Source organism: Aquarana catesbeiana, linkage group LG06, assembly GCF_042186555.1.
Source record: "Aquarana catesbeiana isolate 2022-GZ linkage group LG06, ASM4218655v1, whole genome shotgun sequence".
NCBI lineage: Eukaryota > Metazoa > Chordata > Amphibia > Anura > Ranidae > Aquarana > Aquarana catesbeiana.
The window spans coordinates 99,755,839-99,771,945 of record NC_133329.1 but is presented as its reverse complement, the minus strand read 5'-3'; the positions used below and the strand labels follow the sequence as shown (position 1 = coordinate 99,771,945).

Sequence of the window (16,107 nt, the reverse complement as noted above, 5' to 3'; positions counted from 1 at the left end):
TTCCTGACCCCTGCCTTCTGTAGCTGAGAAATAGTCAAAATTCTGTACTTTTAAGGGCTGTAGAGGAGAGAGGGCTTTACATAAAGAGGTACAACTTATTTAGAAGGATTTGCTTCGTCTCTGTTTATCACCTGAGGCCAGACACTTCAGTGGGTATATGCAAGGGCTTACAACCACTTTAACCTCTACATATGCAACAAAACAAAAACTCTTGCGCATAAATGTGTAGGCCCGACAGTTCAAAGTTCAGGGTGGACGGTAGCTATCAGCCTTGCAGCCCTCAAGGATAGGGATATCCTAGCAATCAGACAAAAAACAGAAAAGAGAGAGGGCACAAGGCCGGTGCGCTCTCTCTCTTTTCTGTTTTTTAACCTCTACATATGGAAAGGCTTCTTCATAGCTGTGAAAATGTGGAAGAGACTAGCACAGGAACTGGTTGAACTAGGAACAATTGTTTTTTTTTTTTTTTTTTTTTTAAACAAAGCTGAATGCATTTATACATGCACAGGAAATAATTATCTTTTAACATCTTATAAGGAATAAAACCAGAGACGATTGATCCGGTCTGTATATGGAGGTTTTCTATTTATGTATTCACCTTTCTGTTGGTTGAATTCAATGAACTGCTGTCTCTTTTTTTCAACCTAATGAAGTCTTAAGGAACACACTGTATTATGTTAATTAGGGTACAATTAATGCATTGCAACGCACTACATTTCACCATCGAACTCTCTGCCCTGGTGACAAGTGTCATAGAGACAACAAATGAGGGAAAATATTCCCTAATGGCAACCGCAGTTGTGCTTCAGCCCTTAGCCGAGACCATATGAAGGTCGTTATGAGCGAGAGCTGGTATAGCCCAAAACACAAAAGCATAAAAAAGTGACGCTGGTTTCACCCAAGGATTCAATGAAAAGACCACTTTTATTTAAGAGGGGAGCGCTTTCATACTTTTATTCAAGCTTGTGAATTTAGGGAGGTTTAATTGCCAGGAACCTCCCCGTAAGCAGTGATTCCAAATAAAAACTGGGTGAGCTGTCTCTTCACATTATGAAACCATTTGAGTTCTTAAAAGAGAAATTTGCTGTAGCTGTCTCTATGCTGCAGCTGTCCCAAGTCAACGCGAAGACTGAGAACTGGGAGATCACATGACCACTGTTTGCTCAGTCCTTGGTCTGCTCGGAGTCGAGAGAAGCAACCGGCAGTCTCCCCTCCATTGCTCACTGGGGTTCCAGGCAAGGGAGGGGGCTGTCACAGCTGGCTCCGGTTCTTAGCTGTGTTTTGAGAGGCGGAGCCAGCTTTCAATCAGACAGTAAGGTGAATCCAGACAATACTGGCGAGATCTTCTAGAGCAGGGATCCTCAAACTACGGCCCTCCAGCTGTTGCGGAACTACACATCCCATGAAGCATTGTAAAACTCTGACATTCACAGACATGACTAGGCATGATGGGAATTGTAGTTCCTGAACAACTGGAGGGCCATAGTTTGAAGACCCCTGTTCTAGAGTCTGGAGCAGCTCTGCCTCATCAGCTGATAGCGGGCAATATCCCACTATCAACCGACTCCGTATCACAGGGGAACAAAAGAAAGTGTACACCTGTGACCCAAAAGAGAAGTATAGCCACAAAAGTTTTGGCCATAATCTCTTAATTTTGGACAGTATGGTAGCTTAGTGATTAGCCCTTTTGCCTTTCAGCACTGGGGTCCCTGATTTGAATCTCAGACACTTTCTGCATGGAGTTTGCATGTTCTTGTGCCTGAGTGGGTTTCCTATAGGTATCCAATTTCCTCCCACACTCCAAAGACTTGCTGGTAGGTCAATAGGCTCCTGTCTAAACTGACCCTGGTATGTACAGTGGATATAAAAAATCTACACACCCGTTAAAATGTCAGGTTTCTGTGATGTAAAAAAAGACAAAAAGAGAAATCATTTCAGAACTTTTCCCACCTTTAATGTGACCTATAAACTGTAGGACATAACTGGGGATGTAGCTGTAGAATTAAGCAATCACATTCAAACTCTTGTTAAATAGGAGTCAGTACACACCTGCCATGATTTAGAGTGCCTCTGATTAACCCCAAATAAAAGTTCAGCTGTTCTAGTAGGTCTTTCCTGACATTTTCTTAGTCGCATCCTACAGCAAAAGCCATGGTCCTCAGAAAGCTTCCAAAGCATCAGAGGGATTTCATAAGGTAGTCAGTCAGGAGAAGGGTACAAAAGAATTTCCAAGGTATCAGATACTGTGGAACACAGTGAAGACAGTCATCAAGTGGAGAAAATATGGCACAACAGTGACATTACCAAGAACTGGACGTCCCTCCAAAATTGATGAAAAGACGAGAAGAAAAATGGTCAGGAAGGCTGCCAAGAGGCCTACAGCAACATTAAAGGAGCTGCAGAAATATCTGGCAAGTACTGGCTGTGTGGTACATGTGACAACAATCTCCCGTATTCTTCATATGTCTGGGCTATGGGGTAGAGTGGCAAGAGTTACCAAGGAAAACATCCAAGCCTGGCTAAATTTTGCAAAAAACACATCCGAAGCCTCCCCAAAGCAAGTGGGAAAATGTAGTATGGTCTGATGAAACCAAGGTTGAACTTTTTGGCCATGATTCCAAAAGATATTTGCGGTGCAAAAACAACACTGCACATCACCAAAAGAACACCATACCCACTGTGAAGCATGGTGGTGGCAGCATTATGCTTTGGGGCTGTTTTTCTTCAGCTGGAACAGGGGCCTTAGTCACGGAAGAGGAAATTATGAACAGTTCTAAATACCAGTCAATATTGGCACAAAACCTTCAGGCTTCTGCTAGAAAGCTGAACATGAAGAGGAACTTCATCTTTCAGCATGACAACTACCCAAAGCATATAGCAAATCAACAAAGGAATGGCTTCACCAGAAGAAGATTAAAGTTTTGGAATGGCCCAACCAGAGCCCAGACCTGAATCCGATTGAAAATCTGTGGGGTGATCGGAAGAGGGCTGTGCACAGGAGATACCCCCCGCAATCTGACAGATTTGGAGTGTTTTTTGCAAAGAAGAGTTGGCAAATATTGCCAAGTCAAGATGTGCCATGCTGATAGACTCATACCCAAAAAGACTGAGTGCTGTAATAAAATCAAAAGGTGCTTCAACAAAGTATTCGTTTAAGGATGTGCACACTTACGCAACCATATTATTTTATTTTTTTTATTTTTACTTCCCTCAACCTGAAAGATTTCCGTTTGTTGTTCAACTGAGTTGTAGTTTATAGGTGGAAAAAGTTCTGAAATGATTTATCTCTGTCTCATTTTTTTACATCACTGATTGGACACTGTATAGTGTTTTTGTTTATCTTTAATGGCTTATAAATGTATTATTTTTATCTGACAGTTTTTGAGCATATTAGGACACATTTAGCGCTGCACTTGGGAGTATTTCTCTCTAGGTTCTAATGCCTTTCTGGTGGTAAAAGGCTACATTGTCTAGCCAGGGGCTGCGAGGGGCAAGGAGCTCCCTGGGGATGTGCGGAAAAACACTTTTGGGCTGCACAACCAATGGTGTTTCACTTGCAATAGGTCACGTCACCTTATGCTTTACTTACACTACACCTTTTGGCTATTCAAGTGCAATTTATATACCAGCCGAAAGGTCCTTTGTGTATTGCAAATGGCACCTTTTTTTGTTGTTGTCACAAGCACTTACATCACACGTGTATTTTTGTGCGTTTGCACAGAGGCAGAGGGTGCAGTTAATCGGTGGGGTGGTCTGCCCTGATGTCATGGAAGGAGGGGATCTTTTGCCTCTCCCTATCCAGAGTGGTCTCTATCCAGGACGGGCCCTCGCCAAGTACTTGGTGGACTGTCTTCAGCTGGTCCCTATGGAGTGGAGTCCACCTGGCTTCCACCTGGGTAGACCATGGTGTACCTTGCCTGTATCAGGAGCCTTGCACCCCAGAAGGTTCAGGGTTAGCGGCCCTTCCTCTTCGGATTTTTGGCCTTTCTGCACCCTCTGTGCACTTTTTTGTGTGCTGCGATTTCAGTTCTTTTTTCTCGACAAGGCAAGAAAAAAAAAAAAGGTTTGTGTAGACATGAGAGTTAGGGGCCTTAGATTGTAAGCTTCTTAAAGGCAGGGACTGATGTGAATGTACTGTAAAAACGTCTGTATAAATTGTGGGTGCTGTATATAAACCTGCAATAAATTATTTCTCCATAAAAGCGTACAATCTAATGCCCCTGCAGCAAGTACACTAAAGATATCCACCTCTAAAGTGTATGCTGCTATGAACTTTCTTTTTTTTTTTTTTTTTTTGGGCCAAAGCTTTATTACCAAATTAACATACCACACTGCAGTTCCCATCTTGAAGTGGTTAAAATAGCTTGCAGATTTTCTCGGATATCTGAACCCTGCACGTTTATTTTTGGAACGTACGCAGGGTAGAAGTCACTATTTTTATACTCCTCTGAAAGACGCAACAGTCACATAATATGTACAGGAAATAATGCCCCTTGGCACAAAATATACTGGTATCTGATGACTGGGAGGGTTCCCACAGCCGCATAATAAAATAAGGGGACAGGCTGGCTCTTTTTTTTTTGTCATATTGATGAGGATTATAGGTGACCTGTAATCCTTTATTTTATACTACAGGATTGGTGTTCAAGAGAAAAGACTTTATTGTAGTCCTCCACTGCCACTAGTCCTCTTTTCGGGTGAATGTCGCCCAGCGTCATGCAACCAATTTCCACTGAAGGGGATTAAACTAGATGGATTTGGGCTATAACACTGCCCAAGGGATTATGTTAGCGGCAGCGCTGGCACATAAACACACTCCTGACCAGCCAAAAATTGTTTACCTTCTGTCTGCCGGCTGTCTTGTATGCTGTATAGCAGCCCGATCACTTCTATATGATAAAGGTGACCCCCCACCATAGAAAAGTCTATTCCCTGCCAAATTGCTGTAAAGAAGGACCCCATGCTCTATGTTTGGAAGCAGTGGCCCCTCTGCACAGGTCTGACACACCTTCGGCTGAGTCAGACTTAAAGCTCTGCAATTAAGCTCATGCTCCCTGCTTATTGGAGTGCTCTAGCTCCAACTCAACAGGGGGGGGGCAGAGGTTGGACCTCTGCAGAGAGACCACAGCTTTACCTTTACCACAGGACACGCTTTACTGCCGGGCTTTGGCTTCTTTCTAAATAAAACAAGCTGTAAGACTTCGCACACCTTTTGTTCTGGTGATCCTGGATTGAATTTTTAATACGGACCAATATGGGTATACATTAGGCAATAAACAGCACATGTGTTTCTTTACGAGGTGTTTCTAAAATGTTCAGTGAATGGTCCAATATCAAAACAGCAACATGGGCCAGGTGTGTGCGCATGCGCATGTACATGCTATCCAGAGACACGTCAAGAAGCGCCACTTAGCGTGGAGTTCACGTGACTGTCAGGGTAAACCCGAACGTAGTTAGTGTGGGAGGTAGGGTCACAGAGCAATGGAGCAACTAGTGAACGTCAAAGTCTGCTACAAATTGGGGAAAACAGTGAAGGAGACACATGAAATGTTGGTGCAAGTGTACAGTATGGAAGTCGTGAGCAGAAAATGTTTTCGCAACAGGAATGAAAAGACTGAGGATGAGCCACGGTCAGGTGTCGACAAGCAGAACCCCAGCGACTGACGATTGATGGCGGAGGAATTGGGCAATTAGCAAGGACACAGTGTGCACCATCGTCTACAAAGATTTGGGTAAGCGGAAGATCTTTTCCCGGTTTGTGCCGCACAAGTGGACAGACGAACAGAAAGTAAATGGATGGAGACCTCGTAGATTTCATTACCACGTGTGACCAGGATCCCTCCTTTCTGCGAACCATCTTCACAGGGGATGAGACCTGGTGCTACTAGTATGGCAATCGACGGAATGGCCTTCACCATCTTCCCAGCGACCCAAAAAGAGTCGCCGGCAAAAGTCCAAGGTCAATGTTGGTTGCTATCCAAGAGACAGCGGTTTTGCGATCGATTCCTAAAGAGGCCTTTGCTGACAGTTTCCAGAAGCTTTATGAAGGTTGCCAAAAGTGTGTTGTGAAGCCTTTCTGAGAACCATCTTCACAGGGGATGAGACCTGGTGCTGTTGTGAAGTGTGGCGATTATTTTGAAGGCCAATGAAGGTAATTTGTTTGCATCTTCGATTTTGTTTTTTTTTTCTGATACCATTAACCAAACCTTTTAGACACACCTCGTGCAGTTGTGTAGGTGAGATTCGATGAACCTGGACAACCATACAGATATGGGGAGAACATATCTGTGTAGGAAGCCTGGTGGAAATCTCAGTGCTTCCAGACCAGTGCCCACCATCGTCTGCAAAGATTTGGGTAAGCGGAAGATCTGTTCCCGGTTTGTGCCGCACAAGCGGACAGACGAACAGAAAGTAAATGGATGGAAACCTCTGGAGATTTAATTACCATATGTGACCAGGATCCCTCCTTTCTGAGAACCATCTTCACAGGGAATCCGATGAACCTGGACAACCATACAGATATGGGGAGAACATATCTGTGTAGGAAGCCTGGTGGAAATCTCAGTGGTTCCAGACCAGAGTGCTAACCACTGAACAAACCAGGTACAAAAAAGGACTCTATGCCACAGAACTGCAATGACCAACTAATCTGTTTTGCTTTTTGTAAGCCAGAGTCTAGCCTGTGAAATCTCTTATCTTCTTCTGCGAGGTAACAAGCTGTACCACGTTCCCATGCTTGGAATGCAGCCTTGTGTAGGAGCTGCCAGCTTCTCCTCTGTACATGCAAGACAGCGGGTGGATACTGGGCAGACCTGTCTGAACACAACCTCCCTTTTACTGCAGCTCTTAGTAGGATTTATGACAAAGCAAACCTTTTCTCCTTTGGAAATGCGTGTCTTAAAGATGAACTCCAGCCAGATAGAAAAAGATGCATATTATTGCAGTTTTTTTATTAATGCATTGTACTTACAAGCAGTGCAAGCACCTGAATTTGTCCCGTTATCAGCTGTCCTTGTGCAGCAGGGCTAGAGTGTGAGAGGAAGAAGCAGCAGAGGGAGCGTATCAGTTTATGTGCTGACAAGGAACAACGGACAGTAGAAGAAAGCAGAGTGACAGAGATGAGCGCATTGCTGTACTGTTTCTCCTATCACTGTCCAAACACAGACTGGGGTGGGTCCAGGACGACTTGGGCTCAGAGGAAGTGGGTTAAATGATGCTGGTCATCAGACTGAGGACATCAGAAAGAAAAAAAAAAAAAAGTACTGCGGGAGAAATTTCTTGATTAAAAAAAAGTGAATATTGCACGAATGCTGGTTTTGTAATTGTATCTTTTAAAAGAGGAAGTAAAATTCCTTTATTGCCTTTTACCTATAGGTAAGCCTAAAATAATGCTTACATATAGGTAGTGTAAATATCTCCTAAACGTACACCGTTAAAGAGATATATACATTACATGCTGCCAGTGACATCACTGGCGCATGCACTCTGAAGGAACGGCCACTTGTGCCGTGAATGGCGGCTCCCGCGCACATGCACGGGAGTGACATCATCGCAGCTCCGGCCAGTCACAGAGCCGGAGCCCGCAAACCCAGAAGCAAGACGGGTGAAGATGGAAGCGGCTGCAGCACTATCATCGCGGCGCCGGAACAGCTTCGTTTTAAGGTAAGTTTCACACAATGTGCTAGTATCGATGCCTACTGGCAGTGGCGGCTGGTGTTTTATTTTTTTTAGGGGGGTGGCAAACACCCCCCCCGGCAGCACCTCAATCCCCCCCTTCCTGCCCACTTACTGTCTTACCCCATCTAGGTGGCGGGCGTGCATGTCCTCTCGTCCATCAGGGCGGCCGTGCATCTCCGCCCAGGCGTCCAATAGGATCGCCCGTCCTTTCAGCCAATCGGTGATGGTCTCACGACCCGCTTCCTGATTGGTGGGGGGGGAGGATCAGTGTTATAATAGTGAATATTTATTTGAATATTCATTCGCTATTGTAACACACCTAGGTGGGCTCGGAGCGCATTCTTGGCACCCCAAGCCCACCTTGAAGCCTATTAGAGCCGCAGGTACTTCAAAACCTCCCTCTTCCCATTGGAATCCATGCACTTGGTCCTGAAAGGGGCAGGATGCATGGACAGGGGGGGCGGCGCCCGTGCGCCCATAATGCAATAAAGTAACGTAAACATCCCTTGTAATAAAAAAAAAAGCATGACAGGACCTCTTAAATATGAGATCTGGGGTCAAAAAATCTCATATTTACACTTAAATGCAATATATTAAAAAAAAAAAAGGCCCTTTAAGAGCTATGGGCGTAAGTGATGTTTTGACGTCGCTTCCACCCTGTAATGGTATGGAAACATGGCATCTTCCCCTCACTCGTCTTCATACCCAGGAATGAGAAGGATCCGATCGCTTCCGCTGCTACCGACGGCTCCGGTAAGCGGCGGAGGACACCAGAGCGCAGCTGGGGGGGCCCTCTCCCGCCGCCGATAAAAGTGATCTTGCGGTGAATCCGATGCAGAGACCACTATTATCAGAAACCGGACAGCCTGCCGAAGAAGAGGATACCGGGGTTATATGGCAGCTATATGGCAGCTAGCTGCTGCCATAACAAAGATATCCCTCTTCAAAGGTAGGACGTATATCGGCGTGCGGCGGTCCGGAAGTGGTTAAAGTGGATGTAAACCCAATGTCATCCTTTCTAAACTACTGTCATAGGGGTTATCTATAAGGATATACATGCCTCCTGCATGTATCTTTACCTGTCAAATGTCTCCCCTCTGTCTGTTATTAGGCCTCATGCACACGAGACGCTGGTGCAAACTCTGCTGAACACATGTTTTTAAAAGCTGAAACTGGCATTTAGAAACGGCCGGTTTGCCACATTTGCATGCCGCGTTTAGCCACGTTTTACCGCGTTTGCGTCTAGAAGCATCTGCAGAGCAGAAAATGACATTTTGCGACCCAAATTTGGGGCCCCCGTATCTCGGGGTCACTTGGTGCTAGGAACCCCAAATTTGGATATGTTATAGTGTTAGTCCAACTGTGTTAGCACTCCCAATTTGGGGTTCCTAGCACCAAGTGGCCCCGAGATATGGGGCACCAAAGTCGGGTTGTAAAAACACTTATAAAACGCAAACACGGCTAAACGCGGTCTGAACCCATTTTTTTGCTTCTGGAAAAACGAGGTTAAACGCAACTGCCTAAAAACGCCAAAAAAAACGAGACTGTGGACACATAGCATAACATTGAATGGGTTCAGGGGCAGTTTCCCAATGCCTCTGAACACGAGTTTAACAGCGTCTCGTGTGCATGAGGCCTTAAACCCGAAAAACTGCAGATTCTGTGGGTGGGTCTGTTGTCTGGAGCTCGGTGGGTGGAGTCGTGATGTCAGTAGATTCATTTTCTCTGTGTATTTCTTACACTGAACTTCTGCTGGACTTCTGCTATGATCTCTAACATCCAGTGAAAAGACAGGAAAGTAACCACATGACTTCAGCATGCCAAATCATGCTGAGGTGTGGAACAGCCAATCCTTGCAGAGCTGCTGAAGAAAGGAGTGGGGGAGGGAATTAAAAAATAATGCATGTCTTAGGCTAATGCAGGAGATATGTAAATCACCTGTCACTCACAGCAAGGGGGCGGATTTGACAAAGTTCCTCTCTGTCTGTCAAGTTTTTTCTCACTGAACAATAAAAGAGGATTGCTCAGAGATGGATTAACTCTGTGTGGCAAGACTGGGCTCAAATGATAGGAAATCTTATACTCTACATTATGACATCAAAAAAAAAATTTGGGTTTACATCCACTTTAATGCATAGAGTACATTAAGGTGAAAAACCATGAGACTTTACAATCCCTATAAAGCGTATATTCACTTTTACAGAAAATCTGTAAGCTGAGCTTATGCTGGACCCCCTTCCCCATCCCCCCCCCCCCCCCCCCCCCCGGGTCCCCCTGTACTGTAGTCCTGCTCTGTGAAGAACCGGAATGCTGCTTCACCAGTCTGGGGATTTGAAATCCACGCGGCTTAATCTCCTTTGCGTACCTTTCAGTGTGTATGGACAAGAGGCATTCTAATTGGTCAGCACCATCACATGAATGGCGCTGACCAATCAGAATCCATTAAGCCCGTCCTGTCAGTGCTGCGAGGAGTGGAGAAAAAGCCAGAAGGATTTAAAATTCTCGGACTGGTGAATCGGCGTTCTGGTCCTTGACAGGGGGGGGGGGGTATGGCAAAGGGGCTCATTTGTAAGGTCAAACAGATCTTCTGTAAAAAGGTGCATTTACACTTTAACCTCTTCCTGGCCACGGAACGCATATATGCGGTGAGCGGTACAGTGGGCCTTACCACCCAGCCGCCGCACACATGCCTCTATGTTGGTCTGAGGTTGTGTTCTGAGACAATCGCCGCGGGGCCTCCCTGCTTTAATGCCCATCCATGTAAAGGGCCACCAGGAGGCAGGATGAAGGGGTTAATGTCCAAAGCGAATAAATAGAAGCATGGAAAATTGGAGAAGAGCAGCAGGTAATCATCCACACAATGATCGGCAAATCCCGACACCCCGGCCAAGCTTGGCTGAAAAGGAAGAAAACAGAGGGGATTGTGCTGATGAATCAGCCTGGTGCCCCCCCACACCCGGCCCGCTCCATGAATTGTAGGAAAGCCAGCCGATTGTTCTCCTCCTCTCCCTGCTCCTGTTTGTCACCAGTCTGGAAAGAGAACAGTGGAAAGGTTTCTGTTCCTCCCAAAAACAACACAGATGTACAGGCAGGCAACACAATACACGTGTTCCAGGCGCTAATACCGTGTATTGTAAACACCCCGATGGAAGGCCTCCGTGATCTGATGTATGTAAACCCCAACAAGGAATTTGTCTTATTTGCTCCCTTTGGCCCGTTACATTTATCGTTCACAGTGTTTTGTTAGATCGCTTTAACCACTTAAGCCCCGGACCATTTGGCTGGCAAAAGACCAGAGCACTTTTTGCGATTCGCTTGTGATTGCGTCGCTTTAACTGACAATTACGCGGTCGTGCGACGTGGCTCCCAAACAAACTTGACGTCCTTTTTTTCCCACCAATAGAGCTTTCTTTTGGTGGTATTTGATCACCTCTGCGGTTTTTATTTTTTGTGCTATAAACAAAAAAAGAGCAACAATTTTGAAAAAAAAGCATTATTTTTTACTTTTTGCTATAATATCCCCAAAAAATATATAAAAAAACATTTTTTTTTCCCTCAGTTTAGGCTGATACGTATTCTTCTACATATTTTTGGTAAAAAAAACACAAAAAAAAAATGCAATAAGCGTTTACTGATTAGTTTGCGCAAAAGTTATAGCGTCTACGAAATAGGGGATAGTTTTATGGCATTTTTATAAATTTTTTTTTTTTTTTTTACTAGTAATGGCAGCGATCTGCGATTTTTATCGTGACTGCGACATTATGGCGGAAACTTTCGACACATTTTTGGGACCATTGGCATTTTTACAGCAATCGGATAAGTGCGATTAAATTGCACCGATTACTGTAAAAATGACACTGGCAGTGAAGGGGTTAACCACTAGGGGGCTAGGAAAGGGTTAAAGCGGGGGTCCACCTATCTATCCTTTTTTTTTTTTTTTGAGTTCATTCACAAACTTTTCTTCTCAGCATTACATACTCACATATTGTGTGTAATATGTCCGCCTGTGTCAGATTTCGTCGGAAAGAATAACTTATATTATTCACTGCAGGCGGTTTCCATCTTCATTGTGGGCATTTGAAGCCCACAAGCATTTATTTCCTGGATGTGGTGAATGCTGTGCTCCCAGCATTCACCGCTCGTTCCCGCACATGCTCAGTGGCATCCTGGGAAGCCTGAGACTAGCTCCCAGGAGTCTGGGAGAGGCTAGAAACACGCCTACTCCCACGGGAGGAGAACCAGGAAGTGCAAAGAATAGAAAAATAAAAGGTAATTACGGCGATTTTAATTTTTTTAAACGGCATGTCAGCATCTAGGCAAGGAAGAGAATACATACAGATATTGTTCAAAATTTGGGTGGAACTCCGCTTTAAGTGTGTCCTGGGGAGTGATGTGTGACACATCACTGATCATAGCTCCCGATCACAGGGAGCAGAAATCAGTGACAGTGTCACTAGGCAGAACGGGAAAATGCTTGTTTACATTAGCATCTCCCCATTCTTCCTCTCTGTGAGACGATCGCGGGTATCCCTGGGGACATAGAGTCCGCAGGACCCATGGTCAGACTCACAGAGCTCGCGACGGGCGCACGCAATGGCGCGGCGGCAAATTTAAAGGGACCTACAGGTACGCCCATTTGCCTGTCCGTGCCATTCTGCTGACGTACATCGGCGTGCACCGGTCTTTATGTGGTTAATAAGTGCAAACAAAAAAAAATACCTGTTGGTCCTGCCAAAAATCTTGTCAGCGAGTGTCTTCCTGCCATCTCTGCCTCTGCTGTTATCATTTAGCATTGTTCATAGTTATAAGATGTCCTCGGTCTCTTGGATTAAGCGCCCGTACAAATTGGCACGATCAAATCACAGATTTCCAAAAGTAGTTCCTGTACTACTTTTGCCGACTTTGGGGGCAATTTCAATAGACATCTGACAACCCGCACAGATGTCTTTCAAATCGCCCCCAAACCCGCACTGAAATGCAGGTTTGAAATCGTGTCAGTTCAGCTAAACTCGCACAATTTCAAACCTGCGTTCAGTGTGAACGAGGGTTAAATGATGCCCAACTCAGAGTGCAGGGTTAAAGCGGTATTAAACCCAAAACCAAAAATTGTTATATATTACAGCTAGAGCTGAACGATTTTGGCTAAAATGAGAATCCCGATTTTTTTTGCTTAGAATAAAGATCACGATTCTCGCGGTGTAACATCTTTCACATTATACAAAAAAATTGGGCTAACTTTACTGTTTAGTTTTTTTTTTTTTTTTTAATTCACTAAAGTGTATTATTTCAAAAAGAATTGCGTTTAAAAGGCCGCTGCACAAATACAGTGTGACATAAAATATTGCAACAACCACCATTTTATTCTCTAGGGTCTCTGCTAAAAATATATATATATATATATATATATATATATATATATATATATATATATATATATAATCATGTTTGGGTGTTCCAAGTAATTTTCTAGCAGAAAATAATGATTTTTTTTTCTAATCAACAAATGTCAGAAAAGGTTTGGTCTTTAAATTGTTAAACTTCCTTCATTTACCCGCTGGAGTTCTTTCCTTTGATAAAAGGACTGAAAGATACTTTGTTTCTACTTATTTGTGTGTTGTGATTAAACTTGGCAGGCTGCCCTGATTTTTTTTTTTCTTTCCCAGCTGTGAGAACTCTCTGCACTTGTTAGAAAGAATCGTGACGTGCTGTTTAGAAGATCGGGAAGAGAAAAAGATCGCAATTTCGATCCTTAGCGATTAATCGTGCAGCTCTAATTGCAGCTTATCAATCATTAGATGTGGTAGCTGCATTAGTTCTCTTTTTTAGGCTCTCCCCTCCCCGGGTTTCACCTGATGATCTGGCCAGTAACACACACCTCCTATATTAGTGAGACACAACTCTGGAGCAATGAGCACTGGAAGTACAGCAGCACTGTCAGTCTTGGGGGGGGGTAGTGTTAAATGCAATAGCACATTTAACGACACTAACAAATTGAAGCCACACTCCAGCTCACACTTTATAAGCAGTTACAGCAAACGTTTTTTTTTTTTTTTTCCATTTTAGGATAAAGGTTTTTCGTGAATAAATAAAAGCTGATCATTTTAATCACCCCTGCCAGTGTTAAGTGGTTTGTCTCATGCATGTAAACTTGTGTTTTTGAAAAACAGACTTGCTGGCTGGATCATCAGATGAAACTAGAAGAAAGCAAACCTAAAAAGGGAATCCAATGCAGACATCATATGTAAGAATTGGCAAGCTGCAATATAATAAATGTTTGCTTTTGGGTTTAATAATGCTTTAAAGTGACACTATAACAAAATATTATATTCCAGTATGTATACCCAACACAAAAAAGCCTTCTATTTGTCTCTGTCTCCTCCATGCTTCAAACCTTTTTAAGATGGTGGCTACGTTCATTCTCCATGATCCCACTGTAAGTAGGTACGCAGCCACCCTTCTCTTCCTAGCTCCGGAGATGGACTAGGGACTTTGGGATTTGCAGTGTGCATAGAACAGAACAGCGCACATGACCAATCGTTTTAACTGCTTCCAGACCGCCCCACGTACATTTACTGCGGCAGGGCAGCCCGGGTGCGCAAAATCACTTACCTGTACGTGATTTCGTACACGGGGTTTAGGGGACCCGTGCCGCTCCCGCTGTTAATCGACACAGCAGGAGCCAATCAGCGGGTCCGCATGAACAAAACCAGATAGTTTGTACTAGGCTTACAGTGACTTAAAAGGTAATTTTTTTTTTTTAATTTTAATAACAAACATGTCATACTTGCCTCCACTGTGCAGCTCGTTTTGCACACAGTGGCCCCAGAGATCCTGGTCTTCTGGGGTCCCTCGGCGGTTCTCTCGGCTCCTATCCGCATTAGATAACCCCCTCGGAGAAGCGCATTCCCGTCCATAGACACCGAATGCAGGACTCGGCCCCGCCCCCAGGCAGCCATGTCATTGGATTTGGGAGCCAATGGCTGCGCTGCTATCAATCTATCCAATCAACAGCCGACAACCCCCTAACAGAGAGAAGGCGCGTCCCGTGGGACAGATTTGAGGGTTCAGGTAAGTAAAGTGGGGGGGGGGGGGGGGGGGGGGGGCTGGTCACTGACAGGTGTTTTTTCACCTTAATGCATAGGATGCATTAAGGTGAAAAAAACACTTACCTTTACAACCCCTTTGAGTATTCCTGCTCTCTGCATCCAGGGCCACACAATGCCTAGAGAAGACCAAAGTGGACCCTGCGAGTCAGGTAGCCGGCCAGAAAAAAAAAAGTTAAAATGGGCAAAAACATACTGCACTGGGTGAGGGGCGGGGGGAGGGAGGCCAGAGTTGAGCTCATCTTCATTTCCCTCCCTGACCGTTCTGTTCTGCTGCTGGAAGCAAGGAGCTCTAGCCATAGCTAAGCTGTGGGTTGCTACCTGAAGCTTACACAGAGCTGAGGACTCCCTCCCTGTCCCCATGTGACATGCTCCCCCATACCCTGAAGTACCAGATATTTTTCTTTGCTATGAGCAGTTGAAAGGAGTGGTGTGCGACCAAAGGTAATGGTTAGCATAAGTCACTGGTAGGTCCTGTTACTATAATGAACCTATTGCTTTGCATGGGCAAATACAAACCTTTACAAGGTGAGCCTCATCTTTTATCATTACCTGCAACTTCCACTTTAGATTTGAGGGCTTCTATTTTTGCCTGGTGCTCTTCACGATGGCCACACGTGCACCTCAGCGCTCATTCAGACGGGTGATTATACCCGTCGCCCATCTGAATGAACCCTAAATGTTATACTGCAGGCCAATATTTGGTACATTTTTATCATCACACAGCAACTTGGATAATAACATCCTTCATATAATAGAGAGACATGGTTCAGACTGGTTTACTCACCTCTAGAAGGTCATTACTTAATACTTCTGTCTTCTCGGCTCTGTAAGAAAAGATGAAAAGCTGTGAGTACATTTCTGCTAAGAGTTGGCCTGCTGATATTCAGGTGCATTAGAGCACAGCATACAAAATATATCACCAAAAAAAAAATGTACCCATCTAAAAACAAAACACCTATTAAAATGACAGTGGCTTAGTGGTTAGCACTTCTGCCTTGCAGCATCAGGGTCCTAGCATGTGTATGTATGTGAGATAGGGACCTTAGATTGCAAGGTCCTTAAGGGCAGGAACTGCTGTGAATGTGCAATATATGTAAAGTGCTGTGTAAAATTAACAGCGTTCTATAAATACCTGTAAAAACCAATAAACTAAAGTGGAACTTCACTCTCTCAACTGACATTGACTATTTTTAACCCCTTCGCACCTAAGGGTAAAACAAATGTTAATGCCCAAGCACAATTTTTCAACTTTGACATGTGTTAGTAAAACCATACATATCATCACAACTATTTTTTGTATCCAGGTGGATTATGTCGTGTTTTT

The 16,107-nt window shown here is 44.4% G+C and overlaps 1 protein-coding gene across 4 annotated transcripts in view; it reads right to left on the bottom strand.

Annotated features, from left to right (window-relative positions):
- Window positions 1–16,107, bottom strand: part of ARHGAP17 (Rho GTPase activating protein 17) — a 203,659-nt gene that overhangs the window by 71,418 nt on the left and 116,134 nt on the right. For all 4 annotated transcript variants that reach the window (XM_073636513.1, XM_073636511.1, XM_073636512.1 and 1 more), the window contains exon 2: window positions 15,568–15,607. In XM_073636513.1, the coding sequence (XP_073492614.1) occupies window positions 15,568–15,607 (40 nt within the window). The remainder of the gene's footprint in view (window positions 1–15,567; window positions 15,608–16,107) is intronic.